At 38.5% G+C, this 27,413-nt stretch overlaps 1 protein-coding gene across 3 annotated transcripts; it reads left to right on the forward strand.

The window, feature by feature from the left end:
* The first annotated feature begins 10,586 nt into the window (after positions 1–10,586).
* CHDH (choline dehydrogenase) lies at positions 10,587–26,953 on the forward strand. 3 transcript variants are annotated; one of them, XM_074879371.1, is made up of 9 exons: positions 10,588–11,257; positions 12,961–13,081; positions 15,861–16,669; positions 17,115–17,266; positions 19,114–19,243; positions 19,914–20,048; positions 21,218–21,360; positions 22,165–22,267; positions 22,877–26,953. In XM_074879371.1, exons 3-9 carry the CDS (start codon positions 15,916–15,918, stop codon positions 23,293–23,295), a joined length of 1,836 nt encoding a protein of 611 aa, XP_074735472.1. In that variant the 5' UTR covers positions 10,588–11,257; positions 12,961–13,081; positions 15,861–15,915; the 3' UTR covers positions 23,296–26,953. The 3 variants fall into 3 exon arrangements, with proteins under 3 accessions (XP_074735474.1, XP_074735472.1, XP_074735473.1); XM_074879373.1 differs by lacking the exon at positions 12,961–13,081 and having other exon boundaries at positions 10,587–11,257; XM_074879372.1 differs by lacking the exon at positions 10,588–11,257 and having other exon boundaries at positions 12,941–13,081.
* Positions 26,954–27,413: the final 460 nt, after the last annotated feature.

Here is a 27,413-nt window from a genome sequence, read left to right on the forward strand (position 1 = left end):
GCTCAAATCTGCAAGGAATTTGTTTAGTCTACTAAAGGTACTTTTGTTCATGTCATGTGTACCAACCAGTAACCAGACTAAATTCATCATCTCAGAGAAACAAAGAAAACTTCTCAATCCCATACTCATGGATTAAAATATGGCGTTATTATCTAAATTAACCTGGAGAGAATTCTCAAAATTCCCCTTTTAATGCCATGATTATGATAGAGGGAAAGATTCAGAAGTAGGTCTTAAACCCTATTCAATATTCAGGCAAAGATGATATTGTGAAACGCTTTTGAAGAGTCATTTTTCCCCCTTGAGTATGATGTCTATGTGTATACATAGCACTTACCCATTTCAGTACAACTTTTGCTGTATTTCTAAAAAATAAAAGTAGTTTCACCTCATAGAATATTAAACACAGAAAGCTTCTGTGACAATCATTTCTCTGAATAAAACTTCAGCATTTGTCATGTACTTGATCCTTTGGCCCATTTACAGAACTAACACCAGAGACTGTAATATCTTTCTCAATTTGTTTCATTCAGTTCATGCCATGCTCATCACTCTAAAGCAAAAGAAATCCAAGTCATTAAAGCACAAAACATCGAAGTAATACTCTGTGCTTTTTCGCTCTCCACTCAGTCACAGGTATACTTCCATAGTGTCTTTGTACCCTGTCTGTCCTTGCAGCTCTAATAAAGTGATTTTCAGTCTTTTCATTGCAGGCCTAAAAACATCTCAGTGGAGGCAGAAAATCCTATGTAAAATATATTCTAACAAGTGTGGTCCCAGATCTGGGAACCAGAATTCATAATTCTGCTGGGGAGAAGTGGATTCTGAAGTTTTATAGGATACTATAATTTCTCACCCTTCCCATCTCCACAGGCTATAAGCTACCTTTACGTCCCCTGCACTCCACAGATAACACCTATGTTACCTTTTGTGAGAATATCAGTAAGATACTCTCATCCCTAGACTCCAAACATTTTTTCCCAGCTTGTATTTAGCTTTGACATCCACTGCTTTTGTTTCTAACACAAAGAAAGGTTTGATGCCCAAAAGCTTAGCTGTTTTTTCCTCAACATAGTACTTTTGCCTACAAGCCCTGCCCTGTCCATGGTTCCCAACGGCATAGCAACTTGTGGATTTATGACTGCAACGACGTCATCAACAAATAAAAAGCTTTACTGAACATGTATTTTGCTCCTTAGAGGGGCTGGCTGCATTCACTGCAACAATGCACCCAGAGCCACAAAGTCAGTCAATACATTGGTCAACCCAGAAGAAAATACCTCTATTGATTTAGAAGCATATAGGTTTATACAAACCAATCTCTTCAGAACAATTATCTATCTTAAACATTGATGGTTAACCTGAAAGGCAGTAGGGTACATTTTATTTGCTCATGCCACATTTCTGGCATTGCCCTCTGCAGCTAATTTTCTTATCCCCTTAGGATCTCCACCAGCCACTGTGACTTACCATCTGTGCTGAGGCTCCAACTTACATTCACGAAATAGGACTGAAATTGTGTTTCAACTTCTTTTTCAATCAATACAGCAATGAGATGACAAAGATCTGCTGGTGCAATGCTGTACCACTTTCTCAGCTCAGGAGCAGAACCTTGTGAAGCAATATAGCCAGGAATTAAAATAGGCTGATCACAGCTAACATATCCCCATCTGTCTGTTAGTCTCTGGATTGCATGTTTACCTGGTGTTGGGGAAAAATAAATAAATAAATAAAAACAATCACACTTTGAATTCTGAATTTCAGTTATCAGTTTATGAATAAAAAAGCCATTCTTCTCCCATTCACCCAGAAAAATCTCTCTCTGGAAATCACAGAATGAAGAACCTCACGTTTACTCCCTTTCTTGTTTAGCTAGATGAAAACTATTTGTCTCAAGCTGCAGTGACTGATAAAAATCAAGAGAGATATAAGCAGATAAAGTTATAGTACTAGCATAAGTTTGTAGATCCCATGTTTGTGGGATGTTTTCTGTACCAGTACCATATATATCATACACATATCTCTTTCACTATACATAACGTGAAAATATTTCTTGTAAAAGAAACTAAGCCATACTTTTTAAAAGTACAGAAAATGTATACTTTGCAAAATGAAATAGCCCTGGGACTCGTGAACTAATCCTGTGTCTCTGGCAATGCAATGAACTGAAACAGTCAGAATAGCAGCATTCCTTTGGATGGACCCGAAGTTATGCAGCAAACATGGAACCCCTCCTCTGCAGAACCGGGCAATGCCCCTTATCTGACGAGTCTGTCAGGGAGAAGTTGGGAGGCAACTAGAAATCTGTCTGAGAAGGGAGGTAAGTTCCTGGGAGAACTGAGATGTGGAAGAGTAATTTAACTGTAATCTGTTTTATCAGGGAGACAGCAAGAAAGAGAGAGAGAACTTAAAGAAGGATGGTGCAACAAAGTAAAGAAATGTAAAGAAAGTATGCCACTTTGTTTTAGCAATCACAGATTGGAAATTGGATTTTTTAAAAACTCTCTATTTGTACATACATGTTTCTAAGCCACACATAACAAACTATAAGAAAGAAGTGTTACTTTTTTTAAATGCACAAATTCAGCAATCATAGCTACATAAAGACAGTATTCTCTGGGATCTTTAGTATTTTCAATCTCCCAGCTTTAAAGAAATAACATTAATTTGAAGACAGAAATCACACTTTCAGTTTCCTCTAGCTACAGGTATGGCCTTGACCTATTAAAACATACATGACAAAATAAATTCTCCTTTTGCTTTGCACATCTGGTAGGATTTTTGTATCTAATTAGCTTTATTATCTTCTTATATGGCTGATTTCTTCTTGCAGCAAACATGCACATACCAACAGAAAAGAAAAATCCATACTGTTTGATGTTTGGGTTGTTTTGTTGGGGGGAGGGGTGTTGTTTATGGTGGGTTTTTTTGCTGAAGGCACAACAACTTGGTTTTCTCTCAGAAAATGACATTAAGTTATTGTTAAATTAATTTCCAGCAAATTCCTGAGCCAGAAGTATACAAGTGTGCTCACAGATAACAAAGGAACAAGGGGAGAACAAAGTAACAAGATCACTACAAATAGCATGACAAGCCATAGTCACCACTCAGCAGTTACACAGCTTCTGGATAGCTTTTTTTTTTTTTAAATGGTGCTTAGAGGCTTCAGCACAGAACTTAAAAGAATAAAGATAGCTCTAGCTTCTTATTCAAACCCTTGAGACTGCAAGTAAGGCGGACATCTTGGAAAATAGACTGTTTATTTTATATTTGTGTAGTACCTATCAAAAAAATATCTGGACTGTAAGGACAGATCATAAGGAAGGAAGAATATATCAAAACTTCTAGACATTTTATGTACTAAGGGATATTTTCCTATAATAGGTAGGAGTTACTGCTTCGGCTCTACACTACCATCCTATTCTTCAGAAAAGAGCTGACACCCTTCCTTTTAAAAGATGGATTATCATGTTTAAAACACTGATTACTGTCAACATTTGAGACTTGTTTGTCTTGGGGGTCAAACATTACTGAACTAGAGGCTATCTTGATAATACCAAGTACTGACTTTGAACTCAGCAAGTTTCCTTCTTTAGGACAAATCCTTTAGGATAAATGTAATCTTGCTAAGGTGAGTGCCCTCTCCTCACAACAATTTTAAAGGAAAGAAACTTGATTAGTAAAGCTGAGCATAGCAGCTATGGATTCAAGCCATTACTCCATACAGAAATAGAAGCCACCCAACTGTAGCCACCATCTGTAGCCACAGTAGCATCCATTTTCCTTCTAGTGCATGAAGAATCATTTTCACTTGATGTCTTCAAGTCAGTGTAAGAAACTGTTCATTTGCTTTTGATGCAGAATAGACAGGAAAAAGAGGAAGGTGGATGAATTTCCCCTTCTTGTATCTTACTGGTTTAGCTTGTCTCCTGCCACTACAGCTGCTCAGTACCAAATTCAGCGGGACACAAGCCACCAGACTCATCTCCATTGATAAAAATGATACAATCTCTCCAGTCTGGGTAGAATTGCTTTTTCTTCCCCAAACCAACTTCATTATGAATCATTCGTAGCCTAAGCTGTATGCCAAGACCTTTAATTATCCTTTTTTTACCAAGCAATTTACATCTCGGTGTTTCCCCCCACCCACGCGCCACACCATCACTCCCATGGGCAAAGTTTCAAAGCACCAAAGAAAAGCCTGATGCATTTATCCTGAAAGTTAGTAAATACAGAAAGAAATAACTTACAATATGGAGAAAAACATACAGGTGACAGCACAACACAGAACCAGATGTTCACTCCCTGATATGCTTAACACTGTTATAACTCTCTTCAAACCTTGGTCAACAGGAGATTGAATAGATAAAATGGAATAATTTTAAAAACTTTTACTGTTTTGTTGCCTTCTCTGAAAGGTTGTAGTGCTGATGAAGAAAGCAGTGGAGTACAACAGGCAATGACAAGTGCCCATTTCTAATCCTGATAGTTTTTTCAACCTTAATCTATCCATGTATTAGATGAAAATAATGGGTTGATAATCAGCTTTACTTCCCAGAAGGTCTGATCTTTTACATGTATTTCCCTCCTTTCACAAACACAGGTTTGGAGGTTTTTTTAACTTTAATCTTTAAGTTAGAACATTGGGTCTGTGTACCAGACAGATTGTGCAATGTCAGAACTTTAACAGACCAAATTTAACATCAAGTGGTTGAAAGTTGTCTTAGCCTGATTGTTAAAACCTCTGTGTTTCCCACTTTTTTTTAACAATGACAATAAATTAATGTTTTGGAGTTAATATTGTTACAATTTTAGCCCTCTTGCAAAAGATAAGACTCGATATTCCTTATATCTCTTACATAAAGGAATACAGCTGAAGAAAATTCCATCACCAAGAAAACGCATTTTCATGTTAAACTGAAACAGTAGACAAGGTCAAACTCCTGAGCACCATTTCAGAAATGATTGCAAAAAACCTGTAAGTTTAGGTATTTGTATAAGCTGTAAACTACAGAACTACATTTTAACTTACTGGTAGTTCCAAAAATGCAAAAATACGCTTTAATTTTGAGCAAGAAATTTTATTCAATTACTGATTGATTTTAAATGTGGTGTTTAGTTATTTATATTGGTAAGTATTATTATGGTAAGTAACAAAATTGTAAAACCATTTGATAAATGTAAAACAAGGATTTTTCTAATATGTTATATTGCTTACAATTTAGTGAAGCTAACTTTAATTGTTAAATTTCAGAGGTTTGAACCTGCACTTTTCATTGAAAGACAAACAAAAATTACTCAGCTCCATGGACTACAAAGATATATTATTTGACTTTTGAATAAGTGCATCTTATCCGTACATGAATCTCAGCTCTGCAGATGCTGGCTGTCTGAACAGAGCTGAAAAACTGCTGCATGATTGTAAGACATTGGGGCCAAGAACACATACCGACAAGTTACTGGAAAATAAAAAACTTGAAGAAAACTGAAACCTTGTCCAGGTGACAACTGCTATTCTGTGGCTTTTGGGGATTAGAAAAACTAACCTGAGGCTATCTTTGTTAGGTTTTCAAGGACTTCCTTGCTGAATTATACAAACATTAAAAACTTGTGAAGCAATTCCTCAATATGACTGTGTATTCAAATTAAAATGAAAGAAGTTTTGCTGTGAGCAAAATTATGTGCAAGTAAAACATCAATCCCTTCTAAATCTCAAGGAACATCTACTACTTCTATAAATCCACACAGGAGCCTTATCTGCAGTGAGACTGCTTGACTCGATTTTACTACACATTGAAAACTTCTGTTGAAGGAGGCTTCATGAGGAAAATGGGGAGATCTGTTTCTTTATGAGGTATTAAAACCCTTCACAGATTGTTCTTTTCCTGTTCATATTTTTGTTAGATCAACAAATCTAAACTCTTCCCCCCATCCTCAATGAATTCTTTAGTGAATTAAGAAGCTGTAAAGAAAATATTCTTAGTCCTCATCTGAAGGCATTAAACTTCTTGAATCTTTATCACAGCTTTTACTTCAGGTATTTTGGTTTGCTCTCCAGGTTTTTGAGCAGAAGACAATATACAATGCAACACATGCTTCTTTTGCCTCAACACTAGTTTATACACTTGGCTTCCGCAACAGTCTTTTTGTCAATGACTCTCTAAAGCAAAACCAGGCCATACATCTTTTTGACTAAAACTGAGCAGAAAGACCATCACATCAAATGCTTATTAGTATCTCTTATCCTAAATCGTTAGCTTTACTCAATTTTCACGTGCTATTTTTAACATTTTTCTTTTAAGGATTATTCACCTCACAGTGATCAGATATGATTCTATTAATACAGTTATGGGAACTAAGCACATTTTATGTTGCTTTTTTTATCACTGACCATGAATAAACATTTCCATTAAGGTTTTCTCTTATATCCACCAATATTTTGATGCCCACATTGATGAAATTAGGTGTTGATCCCACTGAAGTAAACTAAGTTATTCCAGTGTAAAAAAAGATGTAACAGAAAAATCCACACCCTCTCTCCAAAACTAAGAAATCAGCATTCATATTTTTCACATGACAGCCCGTTGGTTGAATAAGGCAGAGAAGGACAACTTGCACACTTTAATTTACTTTGATACTGCTTTCAGTTTTACAGCCAAACATTGTGCTAATTCAAAAACCTCTATCTTCTGCTGCAACAGTGTAATGAAGTATCCTACAGAATTCTGTAGCCATTAATGTAGCTATTAAAGAAGGAATATTAACGGATTCCTAGATAACTAATAGTGCCATTTGTTCAACTCACTTGTTCAGGATATAAACATTAGTAAGTTTATTGACACTTTCTAAACATGTCTAAGTCCCACTCTCTAATAGGACTAACGTTAGCAGGGCAGCAGCCAGTATTGCTTACAAAAATCACCCACCTCTATTCTAATGCATACATACCTTGAATTGCATGGTGACTGCCAATGACACTTGCTTTCACATTCCTACAAATATTTAACGAAAAAGTGAAACATCAACTTCTGTTCTCAATTGAAATTCAAATTCAAGGATGCAAACATACTCCTAAGAGCAAAATTTATCCATAATGTATTTAATGAAATGTGATAACATGAAATTTTGAGTGTCTCTTTAAAAGGAGATTACATTACAAAATTAAGGTAAGAATATCATTATATTTTACAACTATATGTACTTTTCATCACAAAGATTTTAAAGTACTTTAAAGAAATATTTAGGTACCACAGCCACTTTTGAGGTTCAATAGATGAGAAAAGCAACCATTAACTGTACTTTGTGAAAGTGATTATTATCCATTTTGTGAGAACAATGGAGAAAAAACTGTATTAACTGCCATAAAAATAAAAGGATGCTATATATTTTGAAGTTTACATGGTCTCTGCAACAGTATTTGAGCAGTTTACTAAGAACAGCTCAGGGAACATATTCATTAATATTTAAGCCCCAAGTGAAAATGAAGAATTGAAGGAGAGACATTGAGCAACTTTCTCAAAGTGAAGACCAAAGAGCTCAAACATAGAAACAAGCCCTAAATCTCAAGTTTTCCACTGTATCCCTATTTGTGCCATTGAGTACTAGCCTACCTATGAATGACCAGTAACATGTAGGTCCATGCTACACATGGTCGGTGTGCCAAGTGACAAGATTCAAATAATTAGACACAGAAGCTTAAGTTTTGTACAATCAGGTCAACAACACAATACATCAACCACAGATAGGCCTTGCATGTACACACATACATCTAGTATTTATTTGCAGCCTTCATCATTACACTTATTCCAGTCACGCAAGGGCAATTTTTTAGCATTTCTCATGGAAATTTCTTACAGAATGCCTTACTAATAATGGATATACTTTTTCCTGTACTGTCAACATGGCTGAAAAGAGACAGGTGCCTTTTTGCTGTATGCTTACAAGTAGGATTGACTCAACAAGCTGGAAGCTCTGTCTCCATGCTAGTTTGGAAGATCCAAACAGGGCAGTTCTAGAAAATGGAAAATGAAAGTAATAATGAAAACACTGTTAAAAAAAAAAAAAAAAGTCAGTGTGCAGCAGGGCACTGCATGACAGAAAATGGGTGAGGACAATACTGGAAAAAATCAACAGAAGATGACTAAAAACATTCAGATGATAATGATGGGACAAAGTGACAGAAAAGATCAGATGTTAGTTCTCTGAGTCAAGGACAGAAGGGACGATCCTCTGAGTAGCCAAGGATAAGGTAGCATCACCGATTTCTACAAAATGACAACAAACCTGTGGAATACTGGATACCTGCAGGAGTAACCCTTGCAATGAAGTGGGAGACTCCTTCATTTTTTTTGTGTTCAAAACAGTGAACACAGCCAGAATTTTGTGCTACAGGTCTGCCTCTGCTTAACAGCTGAAATTACTCTGTTGCTTCATAAAACTTTGGGGTTTTTTTTAAGCTAACATCTCATCAAAAGAGAAGTCTTTGGGCATCAGGAAGAAGGAACGCTGAAGAGCTGGGGAAAATCTCCTAGAGTCAGGGCAGACAATTCTTTGATGAGAGAATGGCTATTTGAGCAGCTGATTCAAATAACTATTTCTAACCACCCTTAGCATAACTGCTGGATACTTTTAATTATATACTTGGTAGACTGTATAGTGAAGCTAAAATAATCTAAACTTTTAAAGTATTTTGAACACTCTGATTTTTAATACTTCTAAATATTATTACTGTGCTACACTACATAGAAGTTCACCTCAAAGGCTTTTTTTTCTTGCTGTTATCAAGGTGCTGCAGAAATAACTATGATAATCATTGTAGTCCACAAACATTTATTGAAAAGACACGAGAAAATGCCATGCATAGAAAGAATGCATTGCACTTCTAGAATATTCCCTGTTTCTCCCCAGTTAGATTTTATAACCTCAGTACAGGAAACATGGGATTCAAGTGGAAAAATTAAGATGTGGGGTTTAAAAGACTACCATGAAATCTTGAAGTTCACTTCTACTAAGAGAGAATTGAGGAATTTTCATCCTCTTTTGAGCAGCCAGACATAAACAGGCACAACTCTGTGGACTACGTTTGTCTTTCCTACCTGAAGTTTTCCCTTGCATATGATAAGAAAAGTTTCAATAAAAAGACAAGCTAGAAAAAAGTGACAGAATTTTCAATTATCATTTGCTTAATGTGAGAAGAATAAACATTATTATCATTACTTTCAAAAGTGGCTCATGATTTTTTAATTTTCTTTCCTTAAGGTAAGAGATTCTGAACTAATCTGTAGAAAACATTCTAGTCAAATTGACCTTCCACTAGCTAAGCTTAAAACACAGCAACTGAGAAGCATCAGCCTGGATTCCAACACATCATCAAGGACTTACATCTAACAACTGCTTTGCAGATTTAAATAGTAACAGGTGCTCATGACACCTGGTGCTCTACTAAACAGAACAGTAATATTTAAAATTCAATTCTGTTTTCTTTTATAGTCCTCTCAAGTTATTCATAGCGGAATACACTTTCTCATAGAAGCTAAAATTAATACAAGTTGTTAGCTGCAAAAAACAGAAAATGTAGCAAACCTGGAACAGGTTAAATGACAAAAAATCCTGAATAGTTGCTAAACCTAGAGTATCCGTATAGATAATACATCAAACTCACTTTTGTTTCTTGTCTACTTCAGTCAGAGCTTTTGTAGCTTGTAGCTTAAAAAAAATAATGTCCTGCTTTTGTTTACATTTCTGACACCAAAGATAATCCTGATTTTTGCAAACCTATTTTCAAGAATTAGGTCCACAGAATTTTAGCATGTGGACCCATCCATTACTCTTTAGCAGTTTTGGTTCTTTTCTGGTTTTCTATGTTGTTTTATTCCTGAGAAATATGTACTGACTAATCCACTTTTTCCTGTTGTGGCTGTATTTACAGTGTCTCTAATAGTTAACTTTTTTCTATGGCAAAACACAAATGACTTATGTCCTTTATGCAATAATTCATTTTTTCTTTTGTCTTTGAATTATAATCTCAAGCATAGATGTTTCCATGCTTTTTTCCTAGTAAAACATTTCAAATTTCACTGTAGAACGTCTTGTCATCAACCTCTAAAAAACAGGTTAATAGAAATCATGTACGACTGACTGCTCCAACGAGAAGGTAAGTCTGTAAGGAAGAAGCTATAGTAAGACAAAGCAATTCAATACCTCCCCTCTTTCACAATTATTTCAAACTTTGACGAAGGTTTTAAAAACTCAGGTGAAAAGCCCTTTTAGAAATCTCCTACCCCTCACTTGAGTCCAGAGCTGCTAGTTCATTTCTATGTGAACATAACATTATACAAATCGCCTTCACCTGAAGCCGCGTTGGAAAAAGCCTTCGCAGCCGAGGTACCAACACTGTCGAGTGCTTTTGCTTTAAGGAGAAAAACCGCCTTTTGTCTACACACCCCCCCCCCCCCCCCCCCCCCAAGGGCTGAGCGAAAAAGTTAAAAGTTCTCTGCCGGGACGGGGCGGTGGCCTCAGCGCCGAGCGGGCCTGTCCCGCCCCGCTCCGGCGGCTCCTGGGGCAGCGGGGCGCCCGCCCGGGGGCTCCGGCGGACTTCGGCCCGCTGCTGCTCCGGCCGGTTTCGAAACAGCACGGAGCCGCTCTGACACGCGTTTCGCGGAGGCCGAAGGGTGCGTTCCCGTGGGAAGTTCCACCCGCCCCCCGCGGACCTCTCCCCCTCACAGGGCCAGTTCCGAGCGCGGGGCCCCGGCGCCGCCCGCCCTCCGCTCCGCGCCCTCCCGCCGGCGGCCCCAGCACCGCGCAGGGACCAGCCCCGTCCTCCGCGCTGCCCGGCTTCCCGCGCGGGGCGTGCGAGCGAGCGGGCCCGCAGGCGGTGGGCTGAGGAGGCTCTGGGGAGCTGCCGGCAGCCGTGAGGAGGAAGGGCCGGGGGAGGCGCGGGAGCCCGCGGCGGGACAGGAGCGGGCAGTGGCTGCCGCCGGTGGCAGCCCCCCGCGTGCGAGCGGCTGAGGGAGGCTCAGGCGTCCCCGGCCGGGGGGGAGAGAGGCGCGGCCCGTGGGTGCCCCGTCCTGCGGAGGGGACCGGGGCAGGCCCGCGGTCGCCTTCCTTCTCGGGGCGGGTGGGCGGGAGCCGGCCCCGGCCCCCGGCCTTCGTGTGGAGCAAGAGCCGTTGTAGGCGGCCCCAGAGCCGGGTCTGCAGGAGCTCGCAGCAGCCTGGCGCCCTGGGCCGGCAGGGACGACTGCTCGTAGAGGAGGAAACGGTAAGTAGGCTTGAACAGTTTCAGCTGTGGAAATGAAACTTACCGCAAGATTTCTGTAAGCGAATGAGCTTTCGTACCAGTAGGACTGAAGGGAAAGTTAGCCCAAAACGCTCCCACAGCAGATGAATTCAAACCCTGTGCACAGTCTGCAGCGGGGCGGGTGGGGGAAGCAGGAGTTACCTGAGGAGCTGTTCCTCCTTCCTCCTGCACACACCGGCCTGACGGGATGTAGCAGCGCAGGGAAGGGTGGATGTCCAGCAAAGGTCCCATTGCTCTGCTGCACCATGTGCTGTCCATGATGTTGGACATCTGCCGGAAAAGAACGTATTTTACATCTGTTAGAGAGGATATTATTGTTTTGGCTCTGGCAAAACAGGACAGCGAGTAAAGTTTCAGCCACAGTGACCATCTCTTTGTTCATGATGGGTTTAGAGGAACTGGGGTAGGATAGGACCATGTGTAGGTGAGGGTGGGTATGGAACAATATGACAAAAAAAAATGTGTGTTGAAACTAGTGTTTTAATCTGTTCAACTGCACATGTTGGATTTAAATTAAATCAGAATGGCTTGATTTTTGACTTACTCAGAACTTAAAAGCACAGAAATCTGTGAATCATGTATATACTGATTCTCAAAGTCATTTGAATATTATGACCAGGACACTGATGACTGACTTCACTCCCTACTCACTCTTTGCGATATAAAATATCTTTCAAATGTACTCTGTCGGTCCTGTTCGATTTGATGTAAAACAACCCCACCCAAAAATCAAATAAAAACATGAAATAACATCTAGCTGTAAATCCGACAAACATAGGTGGTGGAGTAGATTGAAAATACTTCAGCTACTTAAAAGGAACATTAGATTTAGCTTTCTTGGCTGATAATTCAGTCTTCTAGCCTAGACAGTGGGTACCCTGACTGTCTCGGTACATATTTTTGATCACTCTTATTTTCAGTTTTATCAAATAACAGGACAGCTCTGACTGGGTGACAGTGATGATGCCCACTGCCCTGTGACTTTTTTAGATTAGCCACCTCATCCACCTACAGAACCACGTCGTTACCATCCATTTTTCAATATATCCCCTCTGTGCATGCAGGATACCTACCCTCCTTTAAATATAGAAGTCTAGGAGTAAGGTCCCTGGACTGAATCCTAGCATTTTTGCTTAGCTCTCTTAGAGGGCAAGCCAATTGAGTCCTTAGATGCCCTGCACAGCCTCTTACATGTCTTTTTGTCTCCCCCTTTTTAAAAAAGTGAAGTAACACATTCTTCACCTTTCATAGCTTCACTGTCCCTTAGAGAAGTCTGTTTTCACATGTGACCCCAAATCAACATCTGTGGAGTTGCAATGTTAGGTACCCACAGGTTACATCAGGCTTTATTTCTCATGCAAGCCTGATACTACATTCAGAAATGTGTTGCAATGATGCAGGGAGCCCCAAACACCTAACTTCAGAACTCCACTGGCCACTTCTAGCTACCTGGTGTAGGACTAGATACGTTATTAAATTGTAGCAACAGAAAGTCCCTGTTGAGATGCTCCTGCTCTCGCTCTTGTAGGACCACTGTCTGTAGGCCCTGCTCAATGGTAATAATGTCTGCAAATACATACTTTTAAAAAATGAGCTGCAGATTTTGAAGCTGTAGTGCAATACAGAGAATATATTTTATGTTGCTGCCATATGCATATCTGCAGGTCCGTTCACTGATTCCTGAGGAACATCTTGCTGCATGTTCATAAAGAGGTCATGATCTGTGAGAATGCAGATAAAGACATGCAGTAATATCCAGTAAGGCCCAAAATACAACTTTTGGTGGTAAGTACAGAGCATTCCAGTAGAACCATGTTGTGTAAAGCTCCCTATTTCTACATACTTTGTTTTGACATAGCCACTACAATATTTAATAGAGCTGGCCATAAAACTATAGTTCCCTACTGGGTAAGTTGTGTCAGCTTCCCCAGCACATCTCAGAGCCTCAGATGACTCTACCTATTAGGATAACAACTTGATTTTTTCCAGTTACTGGAAAAAAACACATTCTTGCTGAAATACACTTCTTAAGAAGTCTGAACAGGTTGAAAATTCTCCCTGGCAAAAAAGTAAGATAGAAGTAAGTGAAAGTTGAGAGCAAAGATGCATTAGGTTGCTTCTTGACTGATGTCCTCTTGTTCAAAGAGGGGCTCCTGCAAGATTCCACAAGACTATCTTCTGTAGAAGAACCTGAACTGTGATAAACCCATGTATGCTCATAGAACTATGTAGATTATTTTAGAGAGAAGTATCATCATGTTCTAATTTCAGGACTTCATGATCTCAGTCCTTGATACCAACCCCTTCAATACAGGTTAGGCCTTAAGAGCTCATGTGTGCTCTAGCAAACTGTACATTGTAGAGTTTCACCCAAGAAAATGAGTTCTGTTCCACCTTTTAGTAAGAAAAAGCTGATTATTTCAGTCATTCATTAACACGTTTTCTTTTAGTGAAAAAACCCATATGCTTTATAAAAATGAAAGGCTTGTATTACAAAATATTGGATAACTATGAAACTTGAATGTATGAAAGTTAACATTAACACCCTAATTCACTTCTGAAAGATTAGATTTCACAAACATAATACAGTATTCAATATGTTTCCAGGAGAAAGCTTGCTTATCTCTTTCAGATGGGCAGTGCATTACAGTGTAACAGTCTCTGGATAAGTTGCTGTCTCTAGAATCTGAGGCAACTGAAGCCATGGGCCAGGGAGAAATACTATGTACAGCCAGAGGATATTCATTTTCACTAATTGTTTTTACCAAGAGGAATGGTTTCAAGGGGAGGGAGCAAGAGAAGCACACTTCAGACTGGCCAGTAGCATTGGTATCTGTGACACTTACACAAGCTGTGAAAATCTTGCATTTAGTCCCTGTACCTGAACCTGTGCAACACAGAGCTAAACCTGTGTTGCTTGCAAGGCTCACAGGCTTTTCTGAAAGTAAAAAAATTGCCATTCCTACTCAGCCTGAGGATCTGGTGGTATTAGATTGTAACTGTCCTCAGAGCACTCCTGCAGGATCTGGTTTTAGTAACAAGGTAGAAAGCCACAGATGCATACTTTTGCCTTTCCTATGTTAGAAGATATACCTCAAAACCCAACAGTTTTTCACCTTAGGGACAGCTGAAAATGAGTTTTACCATTACAGATGTGTTTTGTAGAGACGTTGCCCTAGATTTGGTCTGGCAGCAGCTACGGTGGCCCTACTCATCATTTCCATTGTTGTGAATTGGCTATGCAGTATCACTGGCTGTCACAAACTTACAGAGAAGTTTATGGAATTCTTGGTTTTCTTAAATTTTTGCCTACTAGAGACAGATGAATAGAGACTACAAGATAAGCAAAGGTTTCCATCCTTTATGGTTCCAGCAAATACTTGAAAATGTGCTTCATGTATCTCAGGAACAAGAAGCAAATCAAAATCAGGCTGCATATAATACAAGATAGTATGCCACTGGACTGGTGCCACAGGCTGCACTAAAAGAATAATAAGTGTTGCATTTAAGGTAATGAATTAATTTGGTAAGAGATGAATCCCCTTGCATTCTAGCCAGTCCTCAGAGATTAGAGGCGCTAGGGGTGGTTCAACTTATCTCTTAATAGGTATGCCAGTTATGGCCATAACTACAGGCCTGACACCAGATGCATGAACAGCCCGTATGCTGTAGGTCCAGCTGCATTCAAGAGAAGCAGTTAGGGTCACGAATAGTATGGTTTATTCTTATGCAACATCTACAGATTGTTTGAGATTGACTACGATAATTGCACAAACTGCAGGTTGGCTACATAGCAGTACACACAAAAAACCCGATTGCAGTCACACACACTTAATTCCCAGGTAATCACTCAGCGTAGCCAAGGGCCCAAATCTTACCAAAAGGTGTTCCTTCTGCGGGGAGGGCGAGAAGCACAAACCCATCGATCTGCCCCTCCGATTTGGTATCGGATTATCGTCCCTCTGAGTTAGATACAAACTTGGGGTAGTATTTATCTAAGTATGTCTGTGTGAGTGGGTGGGACTGTGGTCAAGCCATTGTTTCTTGAGTAACAACACGGCACATTCCTTGGTGCAAGGTGTGCGCTGTTTTTGTGGGAAAAGAGGAAGAATGAGAGATAAGGTCCACAGAGTACTGCAAAACAGTGCTTGAGAGAAGGGGAAGAGCAGGAGATAAATCTGCATAGTCATGTCAAATGTTCCTTGAGAAAAGTGGAAGAACGGGACCGCGCGGCCCCCACCTCGCTTTGCATTCCTCCTTGGTGCCACGGCAACACAAATCACTGGATCTCCATCCTGTCCTGTGTTTGTTCTGGGAACCATGTGTTAAGGAAATGTGTGTTTTGCAGATTTTTTGCTGTTTTGCTTTTCCCATACTTCCAACAATAAGACAGCAAGCTTCAGAGTAAATGTTCATTGGTTTATTGGCATTGTTGTTAACCTTTTGGATAGTGAGAATGGGCAAAGTATACCAGTTTTACCTGAAAATGACTGACATTTTAGAGGTCATGCACTGTATTAATGCTTACATCTTAATTAGGATTTTTGTTTGTTTCTTTTTCTAGGGTAAAACACTGGATTTTTGCTAGAAATTCTGCAAGAGTGATACTATCAGTAAAGATGTCATACTTAACGAAAGGAGTTAAATGTTGCAGTCCTGTGAATCAGATGCACAGAGTAACAGGAACTCTGTTTAAGGCACACGTATTAAAGAACTTATTGGGCATCAACGAACAACAATTCAAAATTTCACGTACGTCATCTCAACTTAGTTCTGAAAAGACAAACTCTTATAATTATGTCATTGTTGGAGCTGGATCAGCAGGGTGTGTATTAGCCAACAGATTGACTGAAGACCCTCTCAGTACTGTACTGCTTTTGGAAGCAGGCCCTAAAGATACCCTTCTAGGTAGTAAAAGACTGATGTGGAAGATTCATATGCCTGCTGCATTAACTTACAACCTCTGTGATGAGAAATTTAACTGGTATTATCACACAACATCACAAAAGCACATGGATAACCGAATTATGTACTGGCCCCGAGGAAGAGTGTGGGGTGGCTCCTCATCTCTCAATGCTATGGTGTACATTCGTGGGCATGCAGAAGATTATAATCGATGGAGCAGAGAAGGGGCTATAGGATGGGACTATGAACATTGCTTGCCCTATTTCAAGAAAGCACAGACACACGAACTGGGACCAGATCAGTACAGAGGTGGAAATGGACCCCTGCACGTGTCAAGAGGGAAAACGAACCATCCTCTTCATCATGCGTTCCTGGAGGCAGCCCAGCAAGCTGGGTATCCCTTCACAGAGGATATGAATGGCTATCAGCAAGAAGGATTTGGCTGGATGGACATGACTATACACCAAGGTAAATCATTCAGGGGTCCTTAAGTAATTTGTATGTCTGACCCACCAGTGGTACTTCTGAAAGCATTTTGGAATACGGACATAAATCTGCACTGCATGCCATTCGGGTGTTTAGATTACTGAACAGCAATGGAACTCTATATTTACAGCCTGTTCATTTCACAGCAGTTTGTTATTAGCCGAGTGTGTATTTCATTGAAAATTGCATTGGCATGCAAGTCTTGATTCACAGTTAAATTTGGCAAGGAGTAAGTTTTCAGAATGTCATTGTGACATTTTTTATGTTAAAATAAAATCTTTAGTTATTATATCAAATCACATTTGCTTTGAACTCTATTAACTCTATGAAGGCTTTCCATCTGTAAACATCCTGATGGCTATTGGCCAAAATCTTGAAGAATACTGAGCATGACTATTTTGACATTTAATGTAAACGTGCATTGTAGGTCAAAGATGGAGCACAGCTAGCGCTTACCTTCGCCCAGCCATATCACGCCCAAATTTGTCAGTTGCAGAGAAGACACTTGTAACAAAAATCTTGTTTCAAGGAACAAAATCCATTGGTGTTGAGTATGTGAAAAATGGGCAAAGGAAAAAGGTAAGAGACTTTTTTTTCCAGTATGAAATGTACGAGTCAAAGCAAAATTAATTTTTTTTAAAACAAACTTTTTTTTAAAAATGGTACTTTACTATGCAAAATGTCTGCTTTTCAGCTGCTGTGTTGTCTCTTCCAGTGTATGATTCCTTGTCAGTTATTTTACAGTAGGTGAGATTTCAGCTGTATCGTTTTAGAGATTAACATCTCCATTATATTTCTGTCTCTCGGTACTGAGGGGCCAAACCATAACTCGATGTTATGCAAGAGTGTTGTGTAAGGTTTCTGCCTGGAACCTATGGTGTCATGCACCATCTCGGCGTATTGACTAGTGGGCTGAAGTGCTGATGGTTCTGAAAAACAATTTTGAACATGCTGTTCTGGCATAGGAAAACCTGTAAAAGCTAGATTCTGAAATCTGAATGGCTCAGGAGATACATAATGAGTCAGTTGCTTCTACTTTGCCATTATGTATTGAGTTTTGAGATAATAATGATAATACAGTGATGAAATGTGCCTTATGGTTTGTTGTGGAATGAGTATTTTTCAGTTTCAGCCCAACTTCCACTGAACACATGATCATGTGGAAGGAAGCTTGAATTGCCATTACAACTAAACTCTGTGGATAAACAGTTAATTTTATGCAGCTTTCAATCCATTGACTTCTATAAGACCTAAAACATTCTCATTTCCCTTAATTCTTTACTATTACAGTTGATTATCGAGTATGTAACTAGGAGATTGCCTAAAAGGGATTTGTATATAAATAACCTCAGATATTTAGTCATAAACAATTATAAAACAATTAAAAAGTGCAACAGTAATATTCTAAAGAGAGGAGAGTACAAATTTTGGTGGTTTGAGTTCCATAAGGCTTACAAGACTCAACAGACAAGTGTTCTGTGACTGAACACCTGCTAAAAGTTAAGATGCAGTATAAACTGTTCTTTCATTTTCTAATGCACAAATCTGTTGTGTTCTAAGTGGATTGGTAATGATAATCATTTTAACAATGTAAAACAAAAGTTGCAGAAAATTTAATTGATTTCATGAGCTATTAAATGTCTGCAAAAACAGTGTCTACTGGCTGTTCTTCTGCCATTATCAAGATTAATTTTGTTGAAGAAGGTCTTGGAAAGCTAATTACATATGATCAAAGACTTTCTGAATACTGGACCACTTTAATTGCAAAAGTCTTTAATTGCTATGAATTTTCATACATATGTATACATATACATGTATTAATATATGTATAAATTATAGTGAATTATATGTATTTATAGCATATATCATAAAAAGTATACTTTCAAAGTATTTCCCTTCTTTTTTTTTTTCCCCCAACATCAAAATTTCAGGACTTGTCTGCTTTTACTTTCTGGAAAATTTTATACCTGTCAGGATGGAAGAGCTAATAATTTTATTACGTTATGGGCAAGTCTCTGAGTTCAAAATCTTCCTTAGGAGTTTCAGTGTTAATTACCAACCATTATTGAAAATGGAGGAGATGTTTAGCTGACTGATACAAGTGCCATAGGTACTTCTTTCCTGGCAAGTAGCACAGGAGTTTATTGGCAGCCATGGTACTGGCTGAGCTGAATGTTTGTGTGCCGTACAGTTTGAGCGGATTGTAAACATGCAAATAAATACAGAAATGATCAAAGCAAACGCTTGATCATTTATCTCTGCAGAAAATTCTGGCAAGCTAGGAATACATTTAGAATGAGAAAAATATGAGGGAAGGGTGTCTAATCTGGATCAGAATTGCATATCTGAACAGAAGCTCTTGACATGTTTCTTGCATTCAGATCAGGCTTAATAATGTTAGGACTTTTGTGCTCATTTCCTTCTAGGCTTTTGCCAGTAAAGAAGTTATTCTAAGTGGAGGTGCCATAAATTCTCCACAGCTGCTTATGTTGTCTGGGATTGGCAATGCCGATGATCTAAAAAAACTGGGGATCCCTGTTGTTTGCCATCTTCCTGGTAATTTTATTTTTTCTTTTAACCTTACATCTTCCTCTGGATGCAATTCAAAAACCATTAAATGAAATGAACCCGTGAAATGCAGTTGTCTTTCTGTCAGGTTGCATGGACTGAAACGTAAGTGTTACAAATCAGTGGAAACATGCATTGATTTTAGAACTGAGCAATAAACTCCTACACATTCTTCACTACATTTGATAGTGAAAAATGCCTTTCTGAAAAATGCCACTGAGTACTTTTAAAGTAAAGCAGCATACTTAACATTTAGAATTTTGAATGAGTTTTGATCCACAACAGATTGTCTAAACTCCTACTGTCATATATATTCAAAGATAGAAGGAGTAACATGAACTTTTCCTTAAAACTAGAAAAGCTAGTACTGTCTTTAGAAGTCCTATCTGGCAAGTTTAGAACTAGCGATATGTCTGCCATTTAACTGTCTTATTTTCATTCTAGTTATGCTATGTTTATGTAAAACCTTATTTTGACATGAGCAAAAGGTTGGTATGACTCATGGTCTTGGTCCTAGTCATCACTGCCCTTGTAAGAGGTTAGTTTAGTTCCCATTTATGCTGATTTCTGGTTGCAAATGTTGTATATAATTGTTCTGTGTGAAATAACTTTCATTTTCCCTTTCTTCTCCCTCCTCCCCCTTTCTACTCCCCACCAGGAGTAGGTCAGAACCTTCAAGATCATTTAGAAGTGTATGTCCAGCAAAAGTGCACCAAACCTATTACTCTATATAATGCCCAAAAGCCAGTTAACATGGTGAGGATTGGCCTAGAATGGCTTTGGAAGTTTACAGGTATGAAGCAAAGTATGCAATTATTCTACTAGTGATTGATTTAGAACTATTACAGCCTTTTATCCATGAATTTCAAGTCTGGGAGCCTTCATATATAATTTTTTTCATGTTCTGGGAAATAACTGGAGTTTGTAAATGGACTTGAACTATTTCTTTTTTTCTAAATCAGAATATTTTAATACAGTTACTGTATCTTAGGTAACAAGGAAGGTTTTTATACACTGTTTTTTAACATTTTTGTATCTGTCTTATTTAAAGAAAAATTCTACATTTAAAAATCTTGGTGCTACTGAGAAAAGCTGTTGTAAAAAAATGAAGAAAAAAGTCTATTTGAAATAGATACCATGTCAATAAAAACATATTGTGGAACTGAATTAAGTGCTCTGTATAATTGCCCCAAAAGAGTTAGTTTGTTGCTCTGATCAGAACCCTTTAGGCTTGCATGTAAATCAGAAGGCACTTTTATTAATCTGACACACTGATTTTACAGTAACCTAGGTGTAAGTTGTACTTCAAAAAGAATCTGTAAAAGTAATCCTTGAAATCAGTTAAATAGTTTGGCCAAAGTTGAGGTCTTCATCACTTGCTGAATTATTGTTAGTATTTGACAACTTACTTTGGGTACATGTGGCTTTTTACCATGCAAGTAAATATCGAGGGCTAGCTTGTGGTTTTAAAGGGATGTGAAAATAACATGATATGAGGGGCATGGCAGGCTCTTCATCTTTCCCCTGCATGGCAGGTGCTGTGACACTCTGCCTGTGACATGTAGCTGATGGGATAACCATGCTGCATGTCATGGTGCGTGCAGCGCAGTGATGGGGTGCTGCAGGCAGTCCCCTCCAGACCTGTTGGGCTCCTGGGACCAAACCGGCCACCGGAGTTAGACCCGAGGCCTGCCAGTTACAGTGAGATAACTGTAACGCCCCACGCTCAGATAAGTGGGGTTTCCAAAGTTATGCATATTTACATTTATCTAGTGATTAAATAGCAGATGAAAGTGATGCATATTGCTTAAATTGCAAGCTGTTCATAATGGATTTGCGTTCCTTGCAATTGCCAGTGTATATATAAATGATTCATAGTAGTGAAACCAAGGGTTAAGAAGTGGATTTCTTGCTTTTCTGAGGTCTTGTAACAGGATTTTCTCTCTCATTTACACTCTCTAGGTGAGGGAGCCACTGCCCACTTAGAATCTGGTGGTTTTATCCGAAGTGAACCAGGGGTTCCTCACCCTGACATTCAGTTCCACTTTCTTCCTTCTCAGGTGATTGATCATGGTCGGGTTGCTTCCACAATGGAAGCTTACCAGGTGAGTTGCTGAAGAACATATTCCGGTAATGTTCTGAGCGATCAGTAAGGAGGCTTACATTCTACTACAAATATTGATAATTTGGCTATATACTGAAAAACACTTCGTTCAGTGTAATACAAAAGAGCCAACCTCCTACATTGGGGAAAAAACATGAGCTTGTTATTTGATATTGCTACCAAAATTATATTACTTTTTATCTCTGGGAAAGCAGGCAAGTACTGAACTGCTGTTTAAGTATTTGCACTACTGAAGTGCCATAGTGCTATTGATTAGGATAGCATCGTGCTGGATGCTGTACAAAACTAAAACAAGGTGTTCCCTGTTTCACTGCAGTTTAGACAGAGGTTTATGCGTGAACGTATGAGGCCACTCATTTATTCACTGGCACAAATCCAAGCCCCAGTTTAGACTATGATCTCGATCCAAAAGTCTGTGCTAATGCTGGGAAACTGTCACTGAATATTTGTGTTCCTTCTTGCTAATCTCTTTTCTTCAGTGACGATAGTAATTTGGTCTGATTGCATTAGAAAGCTATGCTACTGCTAAACTGGAATGGTATTTTAAATTAAAAGAACAGCTGTGAGTTTTAAGATGGGTATATTCCCTTCCCTTTATGGAATATCATATTTACAACAAATTTATATAAAATGGAAAAATGTTCAACGCATTTTCCATTATCTCCCTTTAACATTTCCATTCGCTTGATTTGTAAAAACTGTCCAAATTGCAAAAAAAAATTCATACTGAATTTGGAAATACATCTGGTGGGATTGTGTCATGAGTATAGCATGGGTGTTGCAGGTCCACGTGGGACCCATGAGGAGCACGAGTGTGGGCTGGCTAAAACTGAAGAGTACAGACCCGAATGACCATCCTATCATTGAGCCTAACTACATGTCAACAGGTAAATGCAGTGCCTCCTCCTCTGATATCAACTCATTTCCTGCCTCTTTCAGGAGCAGATTTTCATATCTGCTCAACACCAGTTCAGAAGTGCTGGTTGGTGCATTATTTCTTTCTCATTTATGAAAGCCAGTTAGTATCAAAAGAGGCCATTGTACAAAGCACAGTATAAGCCAAAAAGAATTCTCTGTTGCAGATGCAGTCCAGGGTTCTTAGTGTTTGCTGCATCATGCTGTTCATTTCATCCCCTCCTCTGCTGGTGAAGAAATGAATCTCATTTGCTTCTTTGTGCTGAGACTAGTGTCCTTGGTTAGACAGTGGGTATAGTGAAATAAAGAGCAATTCTTCATAGCTCACCTATTCCCTTTTGGGATTGTGCAATATAAATGACAGTTTTGTTCATTCACTGTGAACAAATATCTGTTCGTTCACTGTGCAACGAATATCTGTGACTTTGAAAAACTTCCTACTTTATTATGGCTTTCAGCAACAAGTGAGAGACACTCCCTCCAGCCTTTTCTCTTTGATGCTATTTTTTCTGTTATGCATGTGGTCTGTATTACTAAATTTAAGGGTGTACTTACAGTTTTCTTATTTTCTTTCCATACAGAAAGAGATATTTTGGAATTCCGCCAATGTGTCAAGTTGACCAGAGAGATCTTTGCTCAGAAAGCTTTTGAAAAATTTCGCGGGCCTGAAATTCAACCAGGAAACCACATTCAGTCTGACAAAGAAATAGATGCTTTCATAAGGCAGAAAGCTGACAGTGCTTATCATCCTTCCTGCACCTGTAAAATGGGTCAGCGTTCAGATAGCACTGCTGTAGTTGACCCCCAAACAAAAGTAATTGGCGTTGAAAACTTGAGAGTAGTAGATGCTTCAATAATGCCCAGTGTTGTCAGTGGAAATTTGAATGCCCCAACTATTATGATAGCAGAGAAAGCTGCAGATCTAATTAAGGGCCTCCCATCGCTTCAGGAGAAAAATGTTCCAGTATATAAGCCCAAGACCTTGGAAACACAGAGATAAACAAATGTTCTCCTCCTTTCACATCTTTTGCTACTTAGGCTTTCATCAGCATGTTGGTATCTCATACTGAACAATACCATGCAAAACAACATATCCTATTAAAATAGCTATTAATTTGAATCATTCTCTTATATTAGACTACCTATTCCTTTTTTTTTAATCAGATGGCTTAAGCTGCTTATTTTAGCTAAACATGACCTTTTGTAGTACAATTCAAATTTTTTGTTGAAGAGAAGCTATTTCTAAATGACAAGACAGCTGGGTACGTAAACTGGAAAAACTGTGCAATTGCATGAGGAATGGAAGAGATTAATGTGTGCTGTTTTGAAAATCGTTATGGTATGCTTTGTTATTTAAAGGAAGGATTTTAACTGCTGTGAGAGTGGTACCCTGGAAAACAGCTAGTCAGTAATTCCCACATCCTGCACAGAATGGTTAAGTAAATGTAAGCATTTATGCAATTTTATATTCACAGGCCGAAGTAGTTCCTATCAGAATTGATAGGAGAGAGTGGAACCTGCACGTCTGTAATTTGTCAGATCTTTGAGAGGAATGCACAGTTCACAAATCCTGACAGTTAGACTTCACCATCCTTAGCACTCTTAACTGTATAGTATTCAGAAAGATGACACACATTATATTTGTCAGAAACTTATTTTTCTAAAAAATGCAGAACAGGAGCTGATAATATACTACAAAACTAGAATTTCTCCTTGTTTTTTTCGGAAGGAGCTTAGTAGAATTCAGTTCACAATTTAAGCTGATGTAGTTGTACCACTTTATCATTTAGCACAGTAAGAGATCTGCACTTCCTATAACGTCCTTAAAGTTACTGGTCTTTGCTCAAAGATGAGTGTTTGCAAAAGATATATCTCAGCAAATATTCTGAATGGTGCCTTGCTATCACTCAAATTTTATTAAAAAAAATTACAGCCAAGCTAGATTTAGAATGAAAGATTACTCAAAATAACCGCATGAGGTCAGATACTGATATGTGGGAAGAGATCTTTTTAAATTAGAAGGCAGTAAGTTATTCAGTGAACCAATGCTATATTTAATTTAGGACTTAAATTTTTGTTTTACTATCTTCAGATGTGTAAAGCAAGGTACATGATCTTTCATGGCTGTTTTCTGCGTCAATCTAACTTTCAGGTACTGATTTTTAAAAAAACCCACAAACCTAAAGAAACTGAACTCATAGAATGAAATTAAATCCCTTGAATTGTTTGGATTTATGAAGCATTCCAAAATAACTTCTGACTAAGCAGCTGCCAAATTATAAAGTGAAAGCTTCTGTAGCCTAAGATTGCTCAGGATTTGTGGTAAACAGAATAAACTTTTTTTTTCCAAAAAAAATGAAATTTTACACCATTTGAGCAGATTGTAAAAAAAACGTGCTGACTCAGATGTTGGCTAGAGGGACAACTGCAGATGTTTAAGGCAGCTACTTCTACCTGGTGCTGCTTGCTCTCAGGCAGTGTTGGAAGCCCTGCTGCTAACTGAGGGAAAGGACTTCATTCATTAGAGTATCTGCATAAAGACAAAAATCCTGAAGATGGAAGATGATAGCAGTGAACCCTGCTCCAAAAGGAGACAGGTAAACCCTTTCTATGCATGTGATGCACTCTTTTGGAATGAGGGGAAGAGCAAAAATATTTTGTCAGAGGTGATAGATCAGCTGTGTTAATAAGACAACTCATCTGATGCAACTGTGTGTTTGGGGAACGCATGAACTGTGTATGGTGTACCTTTTTGTGGCAAATAATTTTTATTCAGCACTTGTGCTTCTAAGATTTTCATTTAAAGGTATTCAGTAGGTATCAGTGTCATTTGGAATACAAAATATAAGGATACTCAGAGTAATATATACTGGTGAGACTTACCACAGTCCTGTGCTGTTGAGAGGGAAAGCAATTTGGAAGGACGGAATACTGAAGTTCCTGCATTTGCAGATTTACAACATGGGTTTCCACACTAGGTATGCAAGATGGGAATTGTTATTATGCAGCTGCAGAGGATTAACTAGCCACTGTCTTACGTAACTTACTGAACACGCCCAGAGCTATCCTCTGCCGTTATGTCAAGCTCTAAAAAGATGAGGAAATAGCAAGGTTAGATATACATGCCCAGCTGCTTGTGTGTCTGTCTTATGTTCAGGTACACATTGCTGCTTTGTGCAGTCAGATAATCGGGCATTTCTTCTGAAACATCATCTTTTCTTGCCATTCTAAACACACATAGACACCTCGCAGATCCCTCCCCTTGTAAGCACTTAAGTATTTTCATCACTGTGAACCGCAGTTGCTGTATTTAGGCCTCGCTGCTATAGAATGCTGAGGCTTTGATGCAGTGCTAAAGGAATGGCTCAGGTATTTGAAAGTTTTGTTGCCCTGGGGAAATCTTTAGGTAGCATCAAGCTACCATTAGTTTCTCTGCATTGTATCTGGTTGCTGATACTGAATTCCTGTTGAAACTGTTCTTCTGGCAGAGTCAAGTCTGCTAAAGGATACTTAGAACAGCTACAAGATATTCTAACATGCTCTGCAGAGTACTGGCAGGCTGCTGGCTAAAATTAACCATCTTTTACACCCTACTGGATTGCAGAACACAGGCTGATAATTCCAGAATTTTACTTATTTAACAAAATAATACAGTGTATAATTGAATATTTTCCCCAGTTCTACCCAGATATAATTTTTCTATAAATGTGCAGATAATACTACATTATGTATTCAAAACCAGTTAACTGTAAAAGCTGTTTGATGTAAGAATTTGGAAGTTACTAGACCTGCCAGCATGGCTTGAACCAGCAACGGTACTGCGAGTGAGAACCCCAGCACTTCCATGGCAATAGCTTGCTGCAGATGCTTCAGACACAGTTGAAGGTCTCTGGCTGGGGACAATGAGATTAAGAAAGAAAAGTGACCAAAAATGTTTCTTATGTACACATATTTCAGTTCAAGTTGCTTTAGTATGATTTTAGTGCTTTTAAAAGCAGCAGAAAATAGCAGTATTTGTAAAACTGCATTATATTTATGTAAGGCCACTCAAGGTTTCATACACCAGAACTTTTGATGTTTCTGAAGCTTAAAATCCTTCCCAAATGTCTGATTTCAATCAGTCTGCCAGCAAATGAGGCGGCTATGTTAACATTGGAAAACGGGAAGTGGGCTTGGAACATGCATTTTCTATAAAATAAATGTAGAAACCTATTTTGAAGAATAATAAAAGCATTTATGCTTTTTTTTTAAAATTATAGTTAAAATGAAGACTTATTGTAGAGAGAACACAAGAGTATCTTACTACAGTATTGTAGTTTCTAAATCTCTCTTCTTTTGACATTGGAGCTCCAAAAAAGGCACTGCTCAAATATGTATATATTTTATATATTAATTTTTCAGTGACTTTATTTTACTGTAAAAGACTTAGTGAATGTTTAATTCTTTACTAATGTTTTCAGTCATTCTGTACGTATATAAACAAATCTGGAAACTCATGAAATATGCTTTAATTGTTGAGATAACTTCTAGTTTTTCTGTACTGAGTAATTACTATGATTGGCAGTATTTTAAGAGTGCCAATTACCATGTAATTGTGCATATATTGATTACTTTTTTCCATACACTTCTGTAATAAAATTGAACAGGTATTCTATGTATCCATATATATATGTTGTCCCTTAAACCATTAACTATATAGAACATGGTTTGTAACTAAATTTCCTTCAGCATTTATTTTTGTAAGGACTGTTTTCTCATAAAATAGCATATCTGCCCTAAAGAGTCTCTCATCAGACTATTGGAAGCTAAGGACTGACCATACTAGCAAGAAAATACAGTGAAGTCAGCAAATTGTTTTCTGTCTCCTTGGACATGTTCAACTTCAGTTGCCTTAAGGGCATTTTTTCAGCAGTGCGCATACCACACTAGGTGGAACTTTGAGAACTACTCATTGTTATTTTACAGTGATACCAGATCCAGAAGGGTCCATTTTGGTCTCCTAAAGTTTGTTTCTGTAAGCTGGGAAAGCGTGACAAAGTAGCTACTGGTGGGTAACCTACACAAGTGTTTCCTGGCAGACAGCATGACACATTTGTTTTGATGTTTCAGGGGATTTTA

This window comes from Strix uralensis, chromosome 10, assembly GCF_047716275.1.
Source record: "Strix uralensis isolate ZFMK-TIS-50842 chromosome 10, bStrUra1, whole genome shotgun sequence".
Taxonomy (NCBI): domain Eukaryota; kingdom Metazoa; phylum Chordata; class Aves; order Strigiformes; family Strigidae; genus Strix; species Strix uralensis.